The 17342-nt window shown below is 41.2% G+C and overlaps 1 protein-coding gene across 2 annotated transcripts in view; it reads right to left on the reverse strand.

Moving 5' to 3' along the window:
- Positions 1-10730: 10730 nt before the first annotated feature.
- The window catches only part of MECOM (MDS1 and EVI1 complex locus), a 590565-nt gene continuing 583953 nt past the window's right edge, over positions 10731-17342 (reverse strand). For both annotated transcript variants that reach the window (XM_056565113.1, XM_056565115.1), the window contains one exon: positions 10731-12200. In XM_056565113.1, the coding sequence (XP_056421088.1) occupies positions 12066-12200 (135 nt within the window). In that variant the 3' untranslated portion in view covers positions 10731-12065. The remainder of the gene's footprint in view (positions 12201-17342) is intronic.

Consider the following 17342-nt stretch of genomic DNA (forward strand, 5'->3'; position numbering starts at 1 on the left):
AATTCAAAAATTTCATGAAAAAATTCAAAATGTTGCATTTTTATAACTTTGAAGCTCTCTGCTTGTAAGGAAAATAGATATTCCAAATAAATTATATATGAATTCACATATACAATATGTCTACTTTATGTTTGCATCATAAAGTTTACATGTTTTTACTTTTTGAAGACATTAGAGGACTTCAAAGTTCAGCAGAAATTTTCAAATTTTTCAAGTAAATTTCAAAATCCGAATTTTTCAGGGATCAGTTAAGTTTTGAAGTGAATTTGAGGTTCTTTATGTTAGAAATACCCCATAATGGACCCCATTTTGAAAACTGCACCCCTATTCAAAATGATAATCAGAAAGTTTGTTAACCCTTTAGGTGTTTCACAGGAATAGCAGCAAAGTGGAGGAGAAAATTCAAAATCTTCATTTTTTTACACTAACATGTTCTTGTAGACCCATATTTTTTTATTTTTACTAGGGGTAAAATGAGAAAGAGCCCTCGAAATTTGTAACCCAATTTTTCTCAAATAAGGAAATACCTCATATGTGGATGTAAAGTGCTCTGTGGGTGCACTAGGGGACTCAGAAGGGAAGGACAGACAATGGGATTTTGTAGAGCAAATTTTGCTGAAATGGGTTATGTGGGGCATGTCGCATTTAGGAAGCCCTCAAGGTTCCAGGACAGCGAAAAACACCCCACATGGCATACTATTTGGGAAACTACACCCCTCAAGGCACGTAACAAGTGGTACAGTGAGCCTTAACAACCCACAGGTGTTTGACAGATTTTAAATAAAGTTGGACTTGAAAATGAAAAAAAAAAAAATGTTTTCACTAAAATGCTGATGTTACCCCAAATTTTTCATTTTCACAAGGGGGAATAGGTGAAAATATCCCCCAAAATTTGAAACCCCATTTCTCTTGAGTAAGGAAATATCTCATATGTGGATGTAAAGTGTTCTGTGGGTGCACTACAATGCTCAGAAGGGAAGGAGTGACAATGGAAATTTTGGAGAGAGTATTTGGTTGGAATAGAAGTCTGGGCCATGTGTGTTTAAAAAGCCCCATGGTGCCCAAACAGTGAACCCCCCCCCCCCCCCCCACCCCACATGTGGCCCCATTTCGGAAACTACACCCCTCATGCAACATAACAAGGAGTGCAGTGAGCATTTACACCCCACTGGCGTTTGACAGATCTTTGGAACAGTGGGCTGTGCAAATGAAAGATTAAAGGCTCGCTATATCCCTTATTACATTAAATGAGGGGTGTAGTCACCAGCATGTTAGTGTAAAAAATAAAAAATGTTATGCTAATATGCTGGTGTAGACCCCAACTTTACATTTTCATAAGGGGTAAAAGGAGTACAGAAATACGCCATGTGTTGCCCTAAACTGTTGCCTTGAAATACGACAGGGCTCCAAAGTGAGAGAGCGCCATGCGCATTTGAGGCCTAAATTGAGGGATTTTCATAGGGGTGTACCTTGATGCAAGCATTACACTTGCCTCCTCCACCAAAAATACTGTACGTCAGTTTCCCCCAAACAGGGAGCCTCCAGCTGTTGCAAAACTCCTAAAATGTCTCGACAGTCAATGGTTGTCCGGCAATACTGGGAGTTGTTATTTTGCAACAGCTGGAGGCTCTGTTTTGGAAAAAGTGACGCACAAGACATTTTAAATTTTTATTGAAGGGTGGGGGCGACAGTGTAAGGGTGTAGTGTATAGTTAGTGTTTTACTCTTTATTTGGGGTTAGTGTAGTGCAGTGTTTTTAGGGTACATTCACACGGATTGAGATTTACAGTGAGTTTCCCTTTGCAGCGGAAAATTTGCCGCATCTCAAACTTGAAGCGGGAAACTTGCTGTAAACCTCCGCCCATGTGAACGTACAATGTACCCTGGTTGGGATTGGGAAACACTGAGTTAGGTAACAGACTACCGCAGTGTTTCCGCACCACTGTCTGTTTCCTAACCCAGTGTTTCCCAAACCGTGTCCCTCCAGCTGTTGCAAAACTACAACTCCCAGCATGCATGGTCTGTCAGTGCATACTGGGAGGTATAGTTTTGCAACAGCAGGAGGCACAAGGGTTGAGAAACACTGAGTTGGGAAACAGACAAAGTTTCCCAACGAGTGTGCCTCCAGTTGTTGCAAAACTACAACTCCCAGCATGCCCAGACAGCCGAAGGGCATGTTGGGAGTTGTAGTTATGCAACAACTGGAGGAGAACAGTTTGGAGACCACTGTGTAATGGTCGCCAAACTGTAGCCCTCCAGATGTTGCAAAACTTCAACTCCAAGCATGCCCAGACATGCTGGGAGTTGTAGTTCGGCAACATCTGAAGGGCCAGATGTTTCCGAACTACAACTCCCAGCATGCCTGGACAGTCTCGCCATGCTTTCAATTGACCTCTGGAGGGCTACAGTTTGGAGACCACTGTATAGTGGTCTCCAAACAGTGCCCTTCCAGATGTTGAAAAAATACAACTCCCAGCATGCTGAGACTGTCCAGGAATGCTGGGAGTTGTAGTTCTGCCACATTTGAAGGGCCAGATGTTACAGAACTACAACTCCCAGCATGCCTGGACAGTCAGTGGTTGTCCGGAAATGCTGGGAGTTGTTGTTTTGCAACAGCTGGAGGCTCCAGTTTGGAAACACCTCTGTATGATACGTTTCTTCTTTTTATTGGGGGGGGGGGACAGTGTAAGGGGGTGTACATATATTGTTTTACCCTTTATTATGTGTTAGTTTAGTGTAGTGTTTTTAGGGCACATTCACACGGGCGGGGTTTACAGTGAGTTTCCGGTTAGGAGATTGCGCTGCGGCGGGAAATTTGCCGCCGCTCAAACTTGAAGCAGGAAATTTACATGGGGGGGGGGCAAACCTCCAGCTGTTGCAAAACTACAACTCCCAGCATGCACTGTCAGACCGTACATGCTGGGAGTTGTACTTTTGCAACAGTTGGAGGCACACTGGTTGGAAAACCTTCAGTTAGGTTCTGTTATCTAATTCAGTATTTTCCAACCAGTGTGCCTCCAGCTGTTGCAAAACTACAACTCCCAGTACTGATCGCCGAAGGGTATGCTGGGAGATGTAGATATGCAACAGCTGGAGGTACATTACTACAACTCCCAGCATGCCGAGACAGCTGTTTGCAATATGGGCATGCTGGGAGTTGTAGTTTTGCAAGATCTAGAGGGCCACAGTTTAGAGATTCCTGCACAGTGATCTCCAAACTGTAGCCCTCCAGCTGTTGCAAAACTACAAATCCCAGCATGCCCAAACAGCAAACAGCTGTCTGGGCATGCTGGGAGTTGTAGTTTTGCAACATCTGGAGGGCTACAGTTTAGAGACCACTGTATAATGGTCTCAAACTGTAGCCCTCCAGATGTTGCTAGGCACCTCACCGGCCTCCGTAGCCTGCACCAGGAAGCCGCACGTCATCGCCGCACCAGGGAGCAGCATGTAATCGCCGCCCACTGCCGCCAGTGATCGCTGCTGCCACCGCCGATGGTAAATGACCTCCGGCGCCGATCACTGATGGTTCCCCTGCTCTGCCCGGACAACAGTGGATGGGCAGAGCGGGGGAACCGAACTTTAACCCCCGCCCCCGATCTACCATTGATCGGTTGCTTCTGACCGAACAATAGCAGGAATAGGAGGGGTGGCACCCCTGCCACCTAACTCCTATCCCTTCAGGGGGACCGGGGGTGTCCTGGACACCCTGATCCCCCTTATTTTCCACGTCACTGGAGACCCATATGACCAGGAATCACCGCAAATCGCCAACAGGTTAATGAAGCGATTTGCTCAATCGAATTGCGGCGATATTCACATTCGTTGCGAATCAAATTTTACCTGAAATTCTTAATGAATTCAGATTTGTCAGATTCGATTTGCTCATCCCTAGTCCATACGATTACAAGGGTACCCAAATTATATAGGCTTTATTTTATTTTCCTACTTTAAAAAAATGTAACTGCATGCACCAAAATTAGCATGTGTAAAATTGTCCTTTTCTGATCCCTATAACTTTTTTTTCCCGTATACGTGGATGTATGCGCCCTCATTTCTTGTGCTGTGGTATGTAGTTTTTATCAGTTCCATTTTTGCTTTAATGGGACTTTTTCCTTGCTTTTATTTATTTTTATGGTATATAAAATGACCATAAATGCGCAATTTTGGACTTTGGTATTTTTTCATCGTGTATGCCATCGACCATGTGGTGTAGCTAACCTAATATTTTAATAGTTCAGACACAATGATCCACAGCGCATACGCCCCTCCCTGCCCGCTCTGACATGCATGCGCCATGATGAATTAACAGATCGAGTGCTCTCACTCCGCGAGCACTTGCTCCCGCTGTCTAAGCACTCAGTGCGCATGTGCAGTACTAGAGGCAGGGAGTGAGCGCTCTATAAATTCACGGGGGGGAGCACATGTCAAAGTCTGCAGGGAGGGGTGTATGCGATGTGGACCGCTGTGTCTTACTACACATTTGTCCCAGCGCTGAAAGAGAGGATAGGCGTGGAAGCGGCAGAGCTTTGCTAACCCCAAGACAAGCCTATCTGATCACTGGATAAAATGATTTTATAGCTTATAAAAGAAGGAAAAGCGGTGATAAAGGTATGGCTACATTCACTTCATGGTCCTCAGCCACAACATTGTATTTGGGGGGGGGGGGTGGTAAAAATTATGACAGTTGCGCTTTAATACCAGACGCAAGGGCATGCCTGTATGCTCTTCGTCCTTAAGAGGTTAAATCAGTATGAAAAACTGCACTGAAAAAAAAAGAAGTGCCTTTTGCAAGCTCAAATTGAAATCAACTGGGAAAAAAAGCATCCTAAAAATCACCTGATATTTAACCTATTGGAGAGGGAGGGCATACAGGTACGCCCTCGTGTGAGGACACTTAAGGATGGAGGGCGTACCTGTACGCCCTCCGCATTTCCGATCACCGACACTTGCCAGGCGGCGATCGGAACGGGATGCCTGCTGAAATCATTCAGCAGGCATCCTGTAACATTGCCCAGGGGGGTCCTAAGACCCCCCCTTGTTGGTGATCAGCGTGATTGGCTGATCAATTCTGACCGGTGAATCATGTTTTTTCTGGGCTGATCGGGACTCTGGTGACCCGATTGCCCGGAAAATAGGTATGATCAGAGCTGTCAGAGACAGCCCCGATCATGGTGAAGGATAGAAGTGAGGTGGCAGGAGTGAATGGCAGTTGGGGGCGGGGGTGTGAAAGTTCATTTCCCCCGCTCTGCCCACCCAAGGGGGGAACATTCCAATTACCGGGCAGCATGGATGGATGGCGGGTGACAGCACAGACAGCAGGCGGCACAGATGTCGTAGGAAGCTGCAGTGAAGATCTAAGGCTGTATGGGCATGCTGGGAGTTGTAGTTTTGCAACATTTGGAGGGTCACAGTTTGAAGACCACTGTGTAGTGGTCTCCAAACTGTGGTCCTCCAGATGTTGCAAAACTACAACTCTCAGCATGCCCAGGCAGTCCAGACATGCTGGGAGTTGTAGTTCTGTAACATCTGGCCCTTCAGATGTTGCATAACTTTTTCAACATCTGAAGAGCCACAGTTTGGAGACCACTTTACTGTGGTCTCCAAACTCTAGCCCTCCAGATGTTGCAGTGGTCTCCAAACTGTCCTTCTCCAGTTGTTGCATAACTACAACTCCCAGCATGCCTTTCGGCTGTCAGGGCATTCTGGGAGTTGTAGTTTTGAAACAGCTGTAGGCACACTGGTTGAGAAACACTGAGCTAGAGTCTGTTTCCTAACTCAGTGTTTACCCACCCATGTGCCTCCAACTGTTGAAAAACTACAACTCCCAGTATGCACTGACAGACCATGCATGCTGGGAGTTGTAGTTTTACAACAGCTTGAGGCACATGTGTTGGGAGTCTGTTACCTAACTCTGTGTTTCCTCACCAGTGTGCCTACAGCTACAAAAAAAACTACAACTCCCAGCATGCATGGTATGTTAGTGCATGCTGGGAGTTGTAGTTTTGCAACAGCTGGAGGCATCTTCCCCACCTCCACCCCATGTGAATGTACAGGGTACAGTCACACAGGCGGGAGTTTACAGTGGCTTTCCTTCTGCAAGTTTGAGCTGCGGCAAATTTTCCGCCGCAGCTCAACTCCCGGCGGGAAATTTGTTCTCTGTGAACCCCTGCCTGTGTGAATGTAACCTAAAAATACTACACTAACACAAAATAAAGAGTAATACACTACATATACACACCTGCTCCCCCCCCCCCCCCCCATAGATAACGTCTTGTACGGCACTGTTTCCTAAACTGAGCCTCCAGCTGTTGCAAAACAACAATTCCAAGCATTGCTGGACAGCCATTGACTGTCCTGGCATGCTTGGATTTTTGCAACAGCTGGAGGCACCCTGTATGGGAAACACTGCCGTAGGATATTTTTGGTGGAGGGGGCTAATGCCATGCTTGCATCCGGGTCCGCCCCTATGCAAATCCCTTATTTAGGTCTCAAATGTGCATTGCGCTCTCTCACTCCAGAGCCCTGACGTATTTCAAGGCAACAGTGAAGTGCCACATATGGGGTATTTCCGTACTCGGGAGAGATTGCGTTACAAATTATGGGGGGTCTTTTTCTACTTTTACCCCCTTATGAAAAGGAAAAGTTGGGGGCTGCATCAGCATGTTGGTTTAAAAAAATTAAAATGTTTACACTAACATGCTGGTGTTGACCCATACTTTTCATTTTCACAAGAGGCAATAGGAAAAAAAGACCCCCAAAATTTGTAATGCAATTTCTCCTGAATACAGAAATTCCCTTTATGTGGACATAAAGTTCTCTGCGGGCACACAAAATGGCTCGGGAGTGAGAGCGCACTATGTACCTTTGAGACCTAAATTGGTGATTTGCACAGGGGTGGATGATAGTTACAGCGGTTCTGACATGAATGCAAAAACGGAAAAACCCACGAGACCAAATTTTGTAAACTATACCCCTCAAGGAATGTAAAAAAAAGGGGTACAGTGATCCTTAAAACCCCACAGGTCTTTGACGAATTTTCATTAAAGTTTTACGTGAAAATGAAAAATTAGATTTTTTTTCACTGAAATGCTGGTGTTACCCCTAATTTTTCATTTACACAAGGGGTAATAGATGAAAAAGCCCCCCAAAATTTGTAACCCCATTTCTTCTGAGTAAGGAAATACCCCATATGTCGATGTAAAGAGCTATGTGGGTGCACTATAATGCTCAGAAGAGAAGAAGCAAAATTTGTAATTTATTGAGAGAATTTGGCTGGAATTGAAGGCCATGTGCATTTACAAAGCCCCCATGCTGCCAGAACAGTGGACCCCCCAACATATGACACCATTTCGGAAACTAAACCCCTCATGGAATGCAGCAAGGGGTGCAGTGAGCATTTACACGCCACAGGTGTCAACAGATTTTTTTGAACAGTCGTCCATAAAAATGAAAAATTACATTTTTAATTTGCCCAGCCCACTGTTCCAAAGCGCTGTCAAATGCCAGTGGGGTGTGTATGCTCACTTACACCCCTTATTAAATTCCATGAGGGGTTTCCGAAATGGGGTCACATTTGGGGGGGTCCAATGTTCTGGCACCATGGGGGCTTTGTAAACGCACGTGGCCCCCAGTTTCCATTCCAACCAAATTCTCTCTCCAACAGCTCAATAGCGCTCCTTCTCTTCTGAGCATTGTAGTTTGCCCGCAGAGCTCATTACATCCACATATGGGGTATTTCCATACTCAGGAGAAAAAGCCCCCCAAAAATTTGAAACACAAATTTCTTCTATTACCCCTTTTGAAAATGAAAAATTTGGGGTTACACCAGCATTTTATTGAAAAAAATCTATTTTTTTATTTTCACGTCCCATTTTAATGGAAGTTTGTCAATCACCTGTGGGGTGTTAAGGCTCACTTTACCCCTTGTTATGTTCCTTGAGGAGTGTATTTTCCCAAATAGTGTTGCATGTGGGGTTTTCTTTTTGCTGTTCAGGCATCATGGGGGCTTCCTAAATGCTACATGCCCCCCAAAAACCATTTCAGCAATATTCGCTCTCCAAAAGCCCAATGTCACTCCTTCCCTTCTGAGCCCTCTAGTGCACCCACAGAACACTTTACATCCACATATGAGGTATTTCCTTATTTGAGAGAAATGGGGTTACAAATTTTGGGGGGCATTTTCTCCTATTACACCTTGCTAAAATGAAAAGTTTGGGGTAACACCAGCATTTTAGTGTTAAAAAAATCTAATTTTTCATTTTCACAAAAGTTTGTCAATCACCTGTGGGGTATTAAGGCTCACTTTACCCCTTGTTACATTCCTTGAGGGGTGGAGTTTCCAAAATAGTATGCCATGGGGGCTTCCTAAATGCGACATGCCCCCCAAAAACCATAACAGCAAAATTGACTCTCCAAAATCCCATTGTCGCTCCTTCCCTTCTGAGCCCTGTAGTGCGCTCGCAGGGTATTTAACATCCACATATGAGGTGTTTTCTTACTCAAGAGAAATTAATTTACAAATCTTGGGGGGCATTTTCAACTTTTACCCCTTGTAAAAATGAAAAAAAAAAATGGAGCTACAATAACATGTAAGTGTAAAAAATTTAGATTTTGAATTTTCTCCTACTAAGCATTTACTGCTATTCCTGTGAAACACCTAAAGGTTTGACAAACTTTCTGAATGTCATTTTGAATACTTTGAGGGGTGCAGTTTTCATAAAGGGGTCTATTGTAGGGGATATCTAACATAAAGACCCTCAAATTCACTTTGAAACTGAACTGGTCCCTGAAAAATTATGATTTTGACATTTTTGTGAAAAATTAGAAAATTTCTGATGAACTTTGAAGCCCTCTAATATCTTAAAAAAGTAAAAACATGTCATCTTCATAATTCCAACATAAAGTAGACATATTGTATATGTGAATCAATATATAATTTATTTGGCGTGTCCATTTTCCTTACAAGCAGAGAGTTTCAATGTTAGGAACATGCTTAATTTTTTAAAATTTTTCCTGAAATTTTAGAATTTTTCACCAAGAAATGTAGCAAATATTGACGAAAATTTACTACTAACATAAAGTAGAATATGTCAAGAAAAAACATCCCAGAGTTATTAAAGCATAAATTGACAGGGGTCAGATTTGCAAAAAAAAATGCTCTCCTCCTTAGGGTCAAAATGAGCTCTGTCCTCTGTTTTATAAAACACCAATAACTAGGTGAACTTCCTTAGGGTAGAATACAGAATCTGCAACAGATTTATGGACATTTTTTGCACACCTTGGGGATGTATACATCCCAACAAATGTCTGCATTATATATAAATAAAAAAAGAGACTTATTGAGACAAATTTTACCCATAAAAACAGATATGTTTTGAGGCTCAAGGAAATAAATCATAAAATAATACTGGTTAACTTTTAAAATTTGTTGAAAGATTTTGTCACCTGCATTTTTTTTTATAGATTTTTTTCATGTTTTGTTATTTTGTAATCTTGTGCTACATTAAAAATCCCCCCATTCTTCTGCATTCAATACCCTACATATAAGAATTTTATACATTTTTGCAAATTTATTGAAAAGGAAAAACTCAAAATTATGCATGGATATAAATAAGCATTCAGACCTGTTGCTCCAAAGGCCTCCTATTTCTCTTGATAATTTTTCAGATGTTTCTACATCTTGATTGGAGTCCCCTTTGGTAAAAGCAGTTGATTGGACATGCAAAGACACACCCCTGCCTATATAAGGTCTCACAGCTGATAATGTATATATCAGGAGAAAACAAGCCCATGAGGGTGGAAAGAATTGCCTGTACAGCTCCAAAACAGAAAAAGGTTAGAAGAACCAGGACTCTTAGAAATGTCCCCCCAACCTAAATAATTGGGTTTAAGGGGATTGGCAAGAGAGGTAACAAAGAACAAAGAACCCAATAGATCTTGTGTCCAGATAGGAGAATCAATCAAAGCAGTACTTTTCCAATCTGGGCTTTATGGCAGAGTGCCGAAAAAAAAAGCCTCCCCTCAGTACAAGACACATAAAAGCCTGCCTGAGATTAAAAAATAAAAATCACCATAAGGATTATCAGACAAAAGAGAAACAAGATACATTTTCAGTGTGGTGTTGTTCCAGCTGCTCCTTTCTACCAAGATGACACATCATTATCTACTGTTTCAGGAGCCTTGGCTATATCTTGTCTTTGGGATAAAGCCCTGCCCCGAGTGATGTCACCAGGAAAATTAATACAGCAGCAGCTGCAAGCTCACTGACTGAGTAAGGAAGCAATCTGAAGTGTAAAGAAACAATCTGCAGTAGATATGGGTGAGGGAACTAGCAGGAGTGCTATGTGAGGTAAATAGGCAGGGTAGGAAGGCTGTGATAAAGAGATGAGGGAAAGAAATGCATTCTGGGAATTGTAGTACTGAGCAACAGTTCAATCAGGAATTTGTGAGATGACATGTAGGGAAAAGGATTACATACAATAAAAAAATTGACTTTTGGTAGTTTCAGAACTAGGGAAGACAGGTTAGCAATGCTATATGCTTCTGAAGCTGTGTTTTATAGGATGATGGACATACCCTTTAAGAAATTATTTTTCTGCATATAATTTTTTTCTGCAAAATACTATGGATTCCTTTAAAGTGCTGCTGTTCAATTTAACTAAAAAGAATTAAAAAAAAAATAATTAAATTGTATTTGTTATAGACTGAAAGGGAATTAAGACTGACTCGCCAACATTGTAGTTCTTTATTTTCATGTATTTACTCCTCCCAAAATAATGTATTGAATGTGTAACAATTACAATTATACAAAACAATCAAAGAAAAGTACCTCAAATATTCAAAATGAGATTATAAAAAAAAAAATATGTGAAAAAAAAAATTAGGTCCCTCAAAAAATGGAAAAAGAAATCACACTTTCTTTTTTAAAACAGGATTGGAACACTTCATTTTACAAACAGGATTAACAAGAACAAAACAACACACAAGCTTACAGACAAACAGCATAAAATAACGAATACAATTTTAATCAGAAGAATCATGAGCTCATGAAAGAAATTAAAACAATTTGTACAAGTGAACAAAATTGAATTACAAAAGAAAAGAAAAAAAACAAACTAAAAATTGCATCTATTTTCACCTTAAAGAAATAATGTGTTAGAAAATTTGAAACACAAAAATCTGCCCACACACATAAATCTGTATCCAGACAAAATCAAAATGTGTGAGTGCCTTTGACAACGAAAGAAATGTAACAGTGCTATCTGGAGCCAACAATAAAAAATACAAGAAATAAATACAAGTATACAGGCAAAAAAAAAAAAGTCAAAACACTGACATGATTGTCTAAAATTAAAATGTCAACACGTTGATTTGGCAAACATTAAACTGTAAGATATATTAGTGGTATTGGCAATTAGAACGGACCTTTGTCGACTTAAGTTCTCTTTGAGTACTGAACATTGAAAAATTCAAATATACACATAATTGCTTTTTCCCCCAAAAAAAACAATTAAGACACAATTAAGGAAAGAACAAAATGATTCCCTGTTATTTTCTACATTAAGTGATAATGTACATTTGTAAATAACTACTTCTGTTTTCAAAGTGTTTAAATACAGGAAGCTTGTGTTATAGAAATTCTATAATGAAGCAACTCTTTCTGCCACACTTTTAGTAAATCAGTGTGTATAAAAAAGGATTTTGTTTATTTTTCTTTTAGTTTTGAGTGCTTGTATATGTGTCAAGGTAACACAGAATGAGCTGGAAGACTCATTGTCCCCCAAAGTCCAAAGTTTTCATATTCTGTCTTTTTTTTTTTTATTAATTTTTTTGCTCAGGAAACCAGCAGCTGCCTTTTCTGTGCAAAACAAAATAATGAGAATAAATAGTTTCTTTTTTTTTTCTTCTTAAATTATTCCATTTAAGGTCACCAAGATTTGAGATGACCCTGCAGGTAATAAGGCATCCTGCTCTTCAGTCTTTTCTATATTTTTTTTCCTAAACAGTCACATATGGAAGAGCCATGCGAAGTGTCGGACTTGGTCCCACGGAGGTGCCACCAAACTGTCATACATGACTAATGGAGTGTAAAGCAGTGGATTCTGAAGCTGCTCTCGCCATGTTGTGCCACATGCTGGTGGAATTGTGGCCTGGTGCATGGATTGGTTCCTGGTCAGACAGAGACAGCATCATTGTATAGGCCTTAAACACAGGGAAAAAAAATAAACTAATGTAAAACATTTTATGTATAAAAGTCTTTAAAAACATGCACATCTTTAATAAAGCTGATACATTTTTAAATGTTCTAAAAAGGTGGCCACTTGCTGTCAATAGCGATTAGCTGAACACTCATTCAGCCGATGGCTATCTATCCTTATTTCCCCATACACATGAACGTTCAGCATGGCCAAACGTTTATGTGTTCTTAAAGGGGTACTCCACTGGAAAACAATTTTCTTTTAAATCAACTAGTGCCAGAAAGTTAAACAGATTTGTTAATTACTTCTATTTAAAAATCTTAACCCTTCCAGTACTTATCAGCTGCTGTATGTTCCAGAGGAAGTTCTTTTCTTTTTGAATTTCCTTTATGTCTGACCACAGTCCTCTCTGCTGACATCTTTTTCCATTTGAGGAACTGTCCAGAGTAGGAGCAAATCCCCATAGCAAACCTATCCTGCTTCGGACAGTTCCTAAAATGGACAGAAGTGTAAGCAGAGAGCACTGTGGTCAGACAGAAAGGAAATAAAAAAAAAAAAAAAGAACTTCCTGCTGAGCATACAGCAGCTGATAAGTACTGGAAGGATTAAGATTTTTAAATAGAAGTAATTGACAAATATGTTTAACTTTCTGGCACCAGTTGATTTAAAAGAAAATGTTTTCCAGGGGAGTACCCCTTTAAAGGTAAGCCATAACAGACAGCTTTGGTGGCAACTTGTGTGTCTAGGAACAAAAGGGTTTGGCAGCTAAAATCTAACATGCCTAATTTTCTCATTGCATTATCTGTTGGAGGAGAGTCAGAAAGACCCCAAACGCTATAGACAGTTGGCTGTTCCCACCAAAGTTCAGCGAATTTTGACTTAAAGGGGTATTTCAGGAAAAAACTTGTTTTTTTTTTTTATATCAACTGGCTCCAGAAAGTTAAACAGTTTTGTAAATTACTTCTATTAAAAAAATCTTAATCCTTTCAATAATTATCAGCTGCTGAAGTTGAGTTGTTGTTTTGTGATTGGCAACAGTGCTCTCTGCTTACATCTCTGCTTGTCTCGGGAACTGCACAGAGTAGAAGAGGTTTGCTATGGGGATTTGCTTCTAAACTGGGTGGTTCCCGTGTCATCGGAGAGCACTAAGACAGAAAAGAACAACTCAACTTCAGAAGCTCATAAGTACTGAAAGGATTAAAAAAATTTAATAGAAGTAATTTACAAATCTATTTAACCTTCTGGAGCCAGTTGATATATAAAAAAAAAAAAACTTTTTTTCCTGGATAACACCTTCTGTAGCCACATTTTGTTACATATTATGTGTGTACATGTATGCCAGCACTTAGGATGTGTAATAAAAACCTTAAAGGGGTTGGATAACGGTTGTCACTCGACATGTCCCCTCCTTGTATCTCTATGGAAAAGTTAGACTACTATATCTCCGGCTCTCCCATAAAGATACGTGGAGGGGCATATTGACCATGCTTGCTTGATTTTTTTTAATCAACTGATGACAGAAAGTTAAACAGATTTGTAAATTACCTCTATTAAATAATCTTAATCCTTCTAGAATTTATAAGCTTCTGTATGCTCCACAGGAAGTTCTTTTATTTTTTATTTTCCTTTCTGTCTGACCACACTGCTCTCTGCTCACACCTCTGTCCATGTCAGGAACTGTCCAGAGCAGGATAGGTTTGCTATGGGGATTTTCTCCTACTCTTTACAGTTCCTGACATGGACAGAAGTGTCAGCAGAGAGCACTGTGGTCAGACAAAGAAAATTCAAAAAGAAAATAACTTCTTGTGGAGCATACAGAAGCTTATAAGTACTGGAAGGATTAAGATTTTTTCATAGAAGTAATTTACAAATCTGTTTAACTTTTTGGCATCAGTTGATTAAAAAAATATTTTCCAGTGCACTACCCCTTTAACCCCTTAAGGAACAGGCCATTTTACACCTCAGGACCAAAGCGTTTTTCTGCACATCTGACCACTGTCACTTTAAACATTAATAACTCTGGGATGCTTTTAGTTTTCATTCTGATTTAGAGACTGTTTTTTCAAGACATATTCTACTTTAACATAGTGGTAAAATTTTGAGGTAACTTGCATTCTTTCTTGGTGAAAAATTCCAAAATGTGATTAAAATTTGAAAATTTGGCATTTTTCTAACTTTGAAGCTCTCTGCTTGTAAGGAAAATGGCTATTCAAAAAATTATGCACATATACAATATGTCTACTTTACGTTTGAATCATAAAATAGACAAGTTTTTACTTTTAGAAGACATCAGAGGGCTTTAAAGTTCAGCAGCAATTTTCCAATTTTTCACAACATTTTCAAACTCACTATTTTTCAGGGACCAGTTCAGGTTTGAAGTGTCTTCATATTAGAAATACCCCACAAATGACCCCATTATAAAAACTGCATCCCCCAAAGTATTCAAAATGACATTCAGTCAGCATTTTAACCCTTTAGGTGTTTCACAGGAATAGCAGCAAAGTGAAGGAGAAAATTCCCAATCTTCATTTTTTACACTCGCATGTTCTTGTAAACCCAATTTTAGAATTTTTACAAGGGTAAAAGGAGAAAATGTATACTTATATTTGTAGCCCAATTTCTCTCGAGTAAGGACATACCTCATATGTCTATGTAAATTGTTCGGCCGGCGCAGTAGAGGGCTCAGAAGCGAAGGAGCGACAAGGGGATTTTGGAGAGTATGTTTTTCAGAAATGGTTTTTGTGGGGCATGTTGCATTCAGGAAGCCCCTATGGTGCCAGAACAGCAAAAAAAAAAAAAAAAAAAACCCACATGGCATACCATTTTGGAAACTAGACCCCTTGAGGAACGTAACAAGGAAAAAGTGAGCCTTAATACCCCACAGGTGTTTCACGGCTTTTGCATATGTAAAAACAAATTTTTTTTTTCACTAAAATGTGTGTTTCCCCCAAAATTTCACATTTTTGCAAGGGTTAATAGCAGAAAATACCCCCCAAAATGTGTAACCCCATCTCTATTGAGTATGGAGGTACCCCATAAGTTGGCCTGAAGTGCACTACGGGCGAACTACAATGCTCAGAAGAGGAGGAGCGCCATTGAGCTTTTGGAAAGAGAATTCGTTTGGAATGGTAGTCAGGTGCCATGTGCATTTACAAAGGCCCCCCCCCCCCGTGGTGCCAGAACAGTGGACCCCCCCCACATGTGACCCTATTTTGGAAACTACACCCCTCACAGAATTTAATAAGTGGTGCAGTGAGCATTTACACCCCACTGGCGTTTGACAGATCTTTGGAACAGTGGGCTGTGCAAATGAAAATTTTTAATTTTCACGGATCACTGTTCCAAAAATATGTCAGACACCTGTGGGGCGTACATGCTCACTGTACCCCTTATTACATTCCTTGAGGGGTGTAGTTTCCAAAATGGGGTATTTTTTATTTTTTTTTTGCGTTTATGTCAGAACCGTTGTAAAATCAGCCACCCCTGTGCAAATCACCTATTTAGACCTCAAATGTACATAGTGCACTCTCGCTCCTGAGCCTTGTTGTGTGTCCGTAGAACATTTTACGCCCACATCTGGGGTATTTCCGTACTCAGGAGAAATTGTGTTACAAATTTGGAGGTCTTTTTTTGCTTTTACCGCTTATGAAAATAAAAAAGTATGGGGCAACACCAGTATGTTAGTGTAAAAAAAAAAAAAATAATTTATACCAACAGGCTGGTATAGACCCTTTTCATAACGTGGTAAAAGGATAAAAAGCCCCCCAAATTTAGTGCAATTTCTCCCAAGTATGGAAATACCCCATATGTGGCCCTAAACTGTTTCCTTGAAATACGACAGGGCTCTGAAGTGAGAGAGCGCCATGCGCATTTGAGGACTTCATAGGGATTGCATAGGGGTGGACATAGGGGGATTTTACGGCAGTGATTCCCAAACAGGGTGCCTCCAGCTGTTGCTAAACTCCCAGCATGCCTGGACAGTCAGTGGCTGTCCGGAAATGCTGGGAGTTGTTGTTTTGCAACAGGTGGAGGCACCATTTTGGAAACAACTGCCGTATGATACGTTTTTCATTTTTATTGGGGGGGGGGGCAGTGTAAGGGGTGTATATGTAGGGTTTTACTCTTTATTATGTGTTAGTGTAGTGTAGTGTTTTTAGGGTACATTTCCACTGGCTGGCGTTTACAGTGAGTTTACCGCTAGGAGTTTGTGCTGCGGCGACAAATTTGCCGCAGCCCAAACTTGAAGCAGAAAACTAACTGTAAAACTGCTTGTGTGAATGTACCCTGTACATTCACATGGGGGGGGGGAACATCCAACTGTTTCAAAACTACAACTCCCAGCATGTACTGACAGACTGTGCATGCTGGGAGTTGTACTTTTGCAACAGCTGGAGGCACACTGGTTGGAAAACCTTCAGTTACCTAAGTCAGTATTTTCCAACCAGTGTGCCTCCAGCTGTAGCATAACTTCAACTCCCAGCATGTACTGATCACCGAAAGGCAGGAGATGTAGTTATGCAACAGCTGGAGGTACGCAACTACAACTCCCAGCATGCAGAGACAGCTGTTTGCTGTTTGGGCATGCTGGGATTTGCAGTTTTGCAACATCTGGAGAGCTGTAGTTTAGAGACCACTGCACAGTTGTCTCCAAACTGTGGACCTCCAGATGTTGCAAAACTACAAATCCCAGCATGCCCGGACAGCAAACTGCTGTGTGGGCCTGCTATCAGTTGTAGTTTTGCAAGATCTGGAGGTGCACAGTATAGAGATCACTGTGCAGTGGTGTCAAACTGTAGACCTCCAGCTGTTGCAAAACTGCAAATCCCAGCATGCCTTAAAAACTCTCTGGGCATGCTGGGAGTTGTAGTTTTGCAACATCTGGAGGGTTACAGTTTAGAGACCACTATAGTGGTCTCAGACTGTAGCCCTTCAGATGTTGCTAAGTAACTCACCGGCTTCCATAGGATCCAGGGAGCTGCATCGCCGTCCTCTTCTTCCGCCGATCTTCACCCGCTGCCGCCGCCGATCGTCACCCGCTGTCATCGCCGATGGGTGAGTGGACTTCGGCGCCCGTCAGTTTCCCCGTCCTGCCCCGCCTATTGTGGGTGGGCAGAATGGGGAAACCGAAAGTAAAGCCCCCCGCCCT

This window comes from Hyla sarda, chromosome 3 (assembly GCF_029499605.1).
Source record: "Hyla sarda isolate aHylSar1 chromosome 3, aHylSar1.hap1, whole genome shotgun sequence".
Lineage (NCBI taxonomy): Eukaryota > Metazoa > Chordata > Amphibia > Anura > Hylidae > Hyla > Hyla sarda.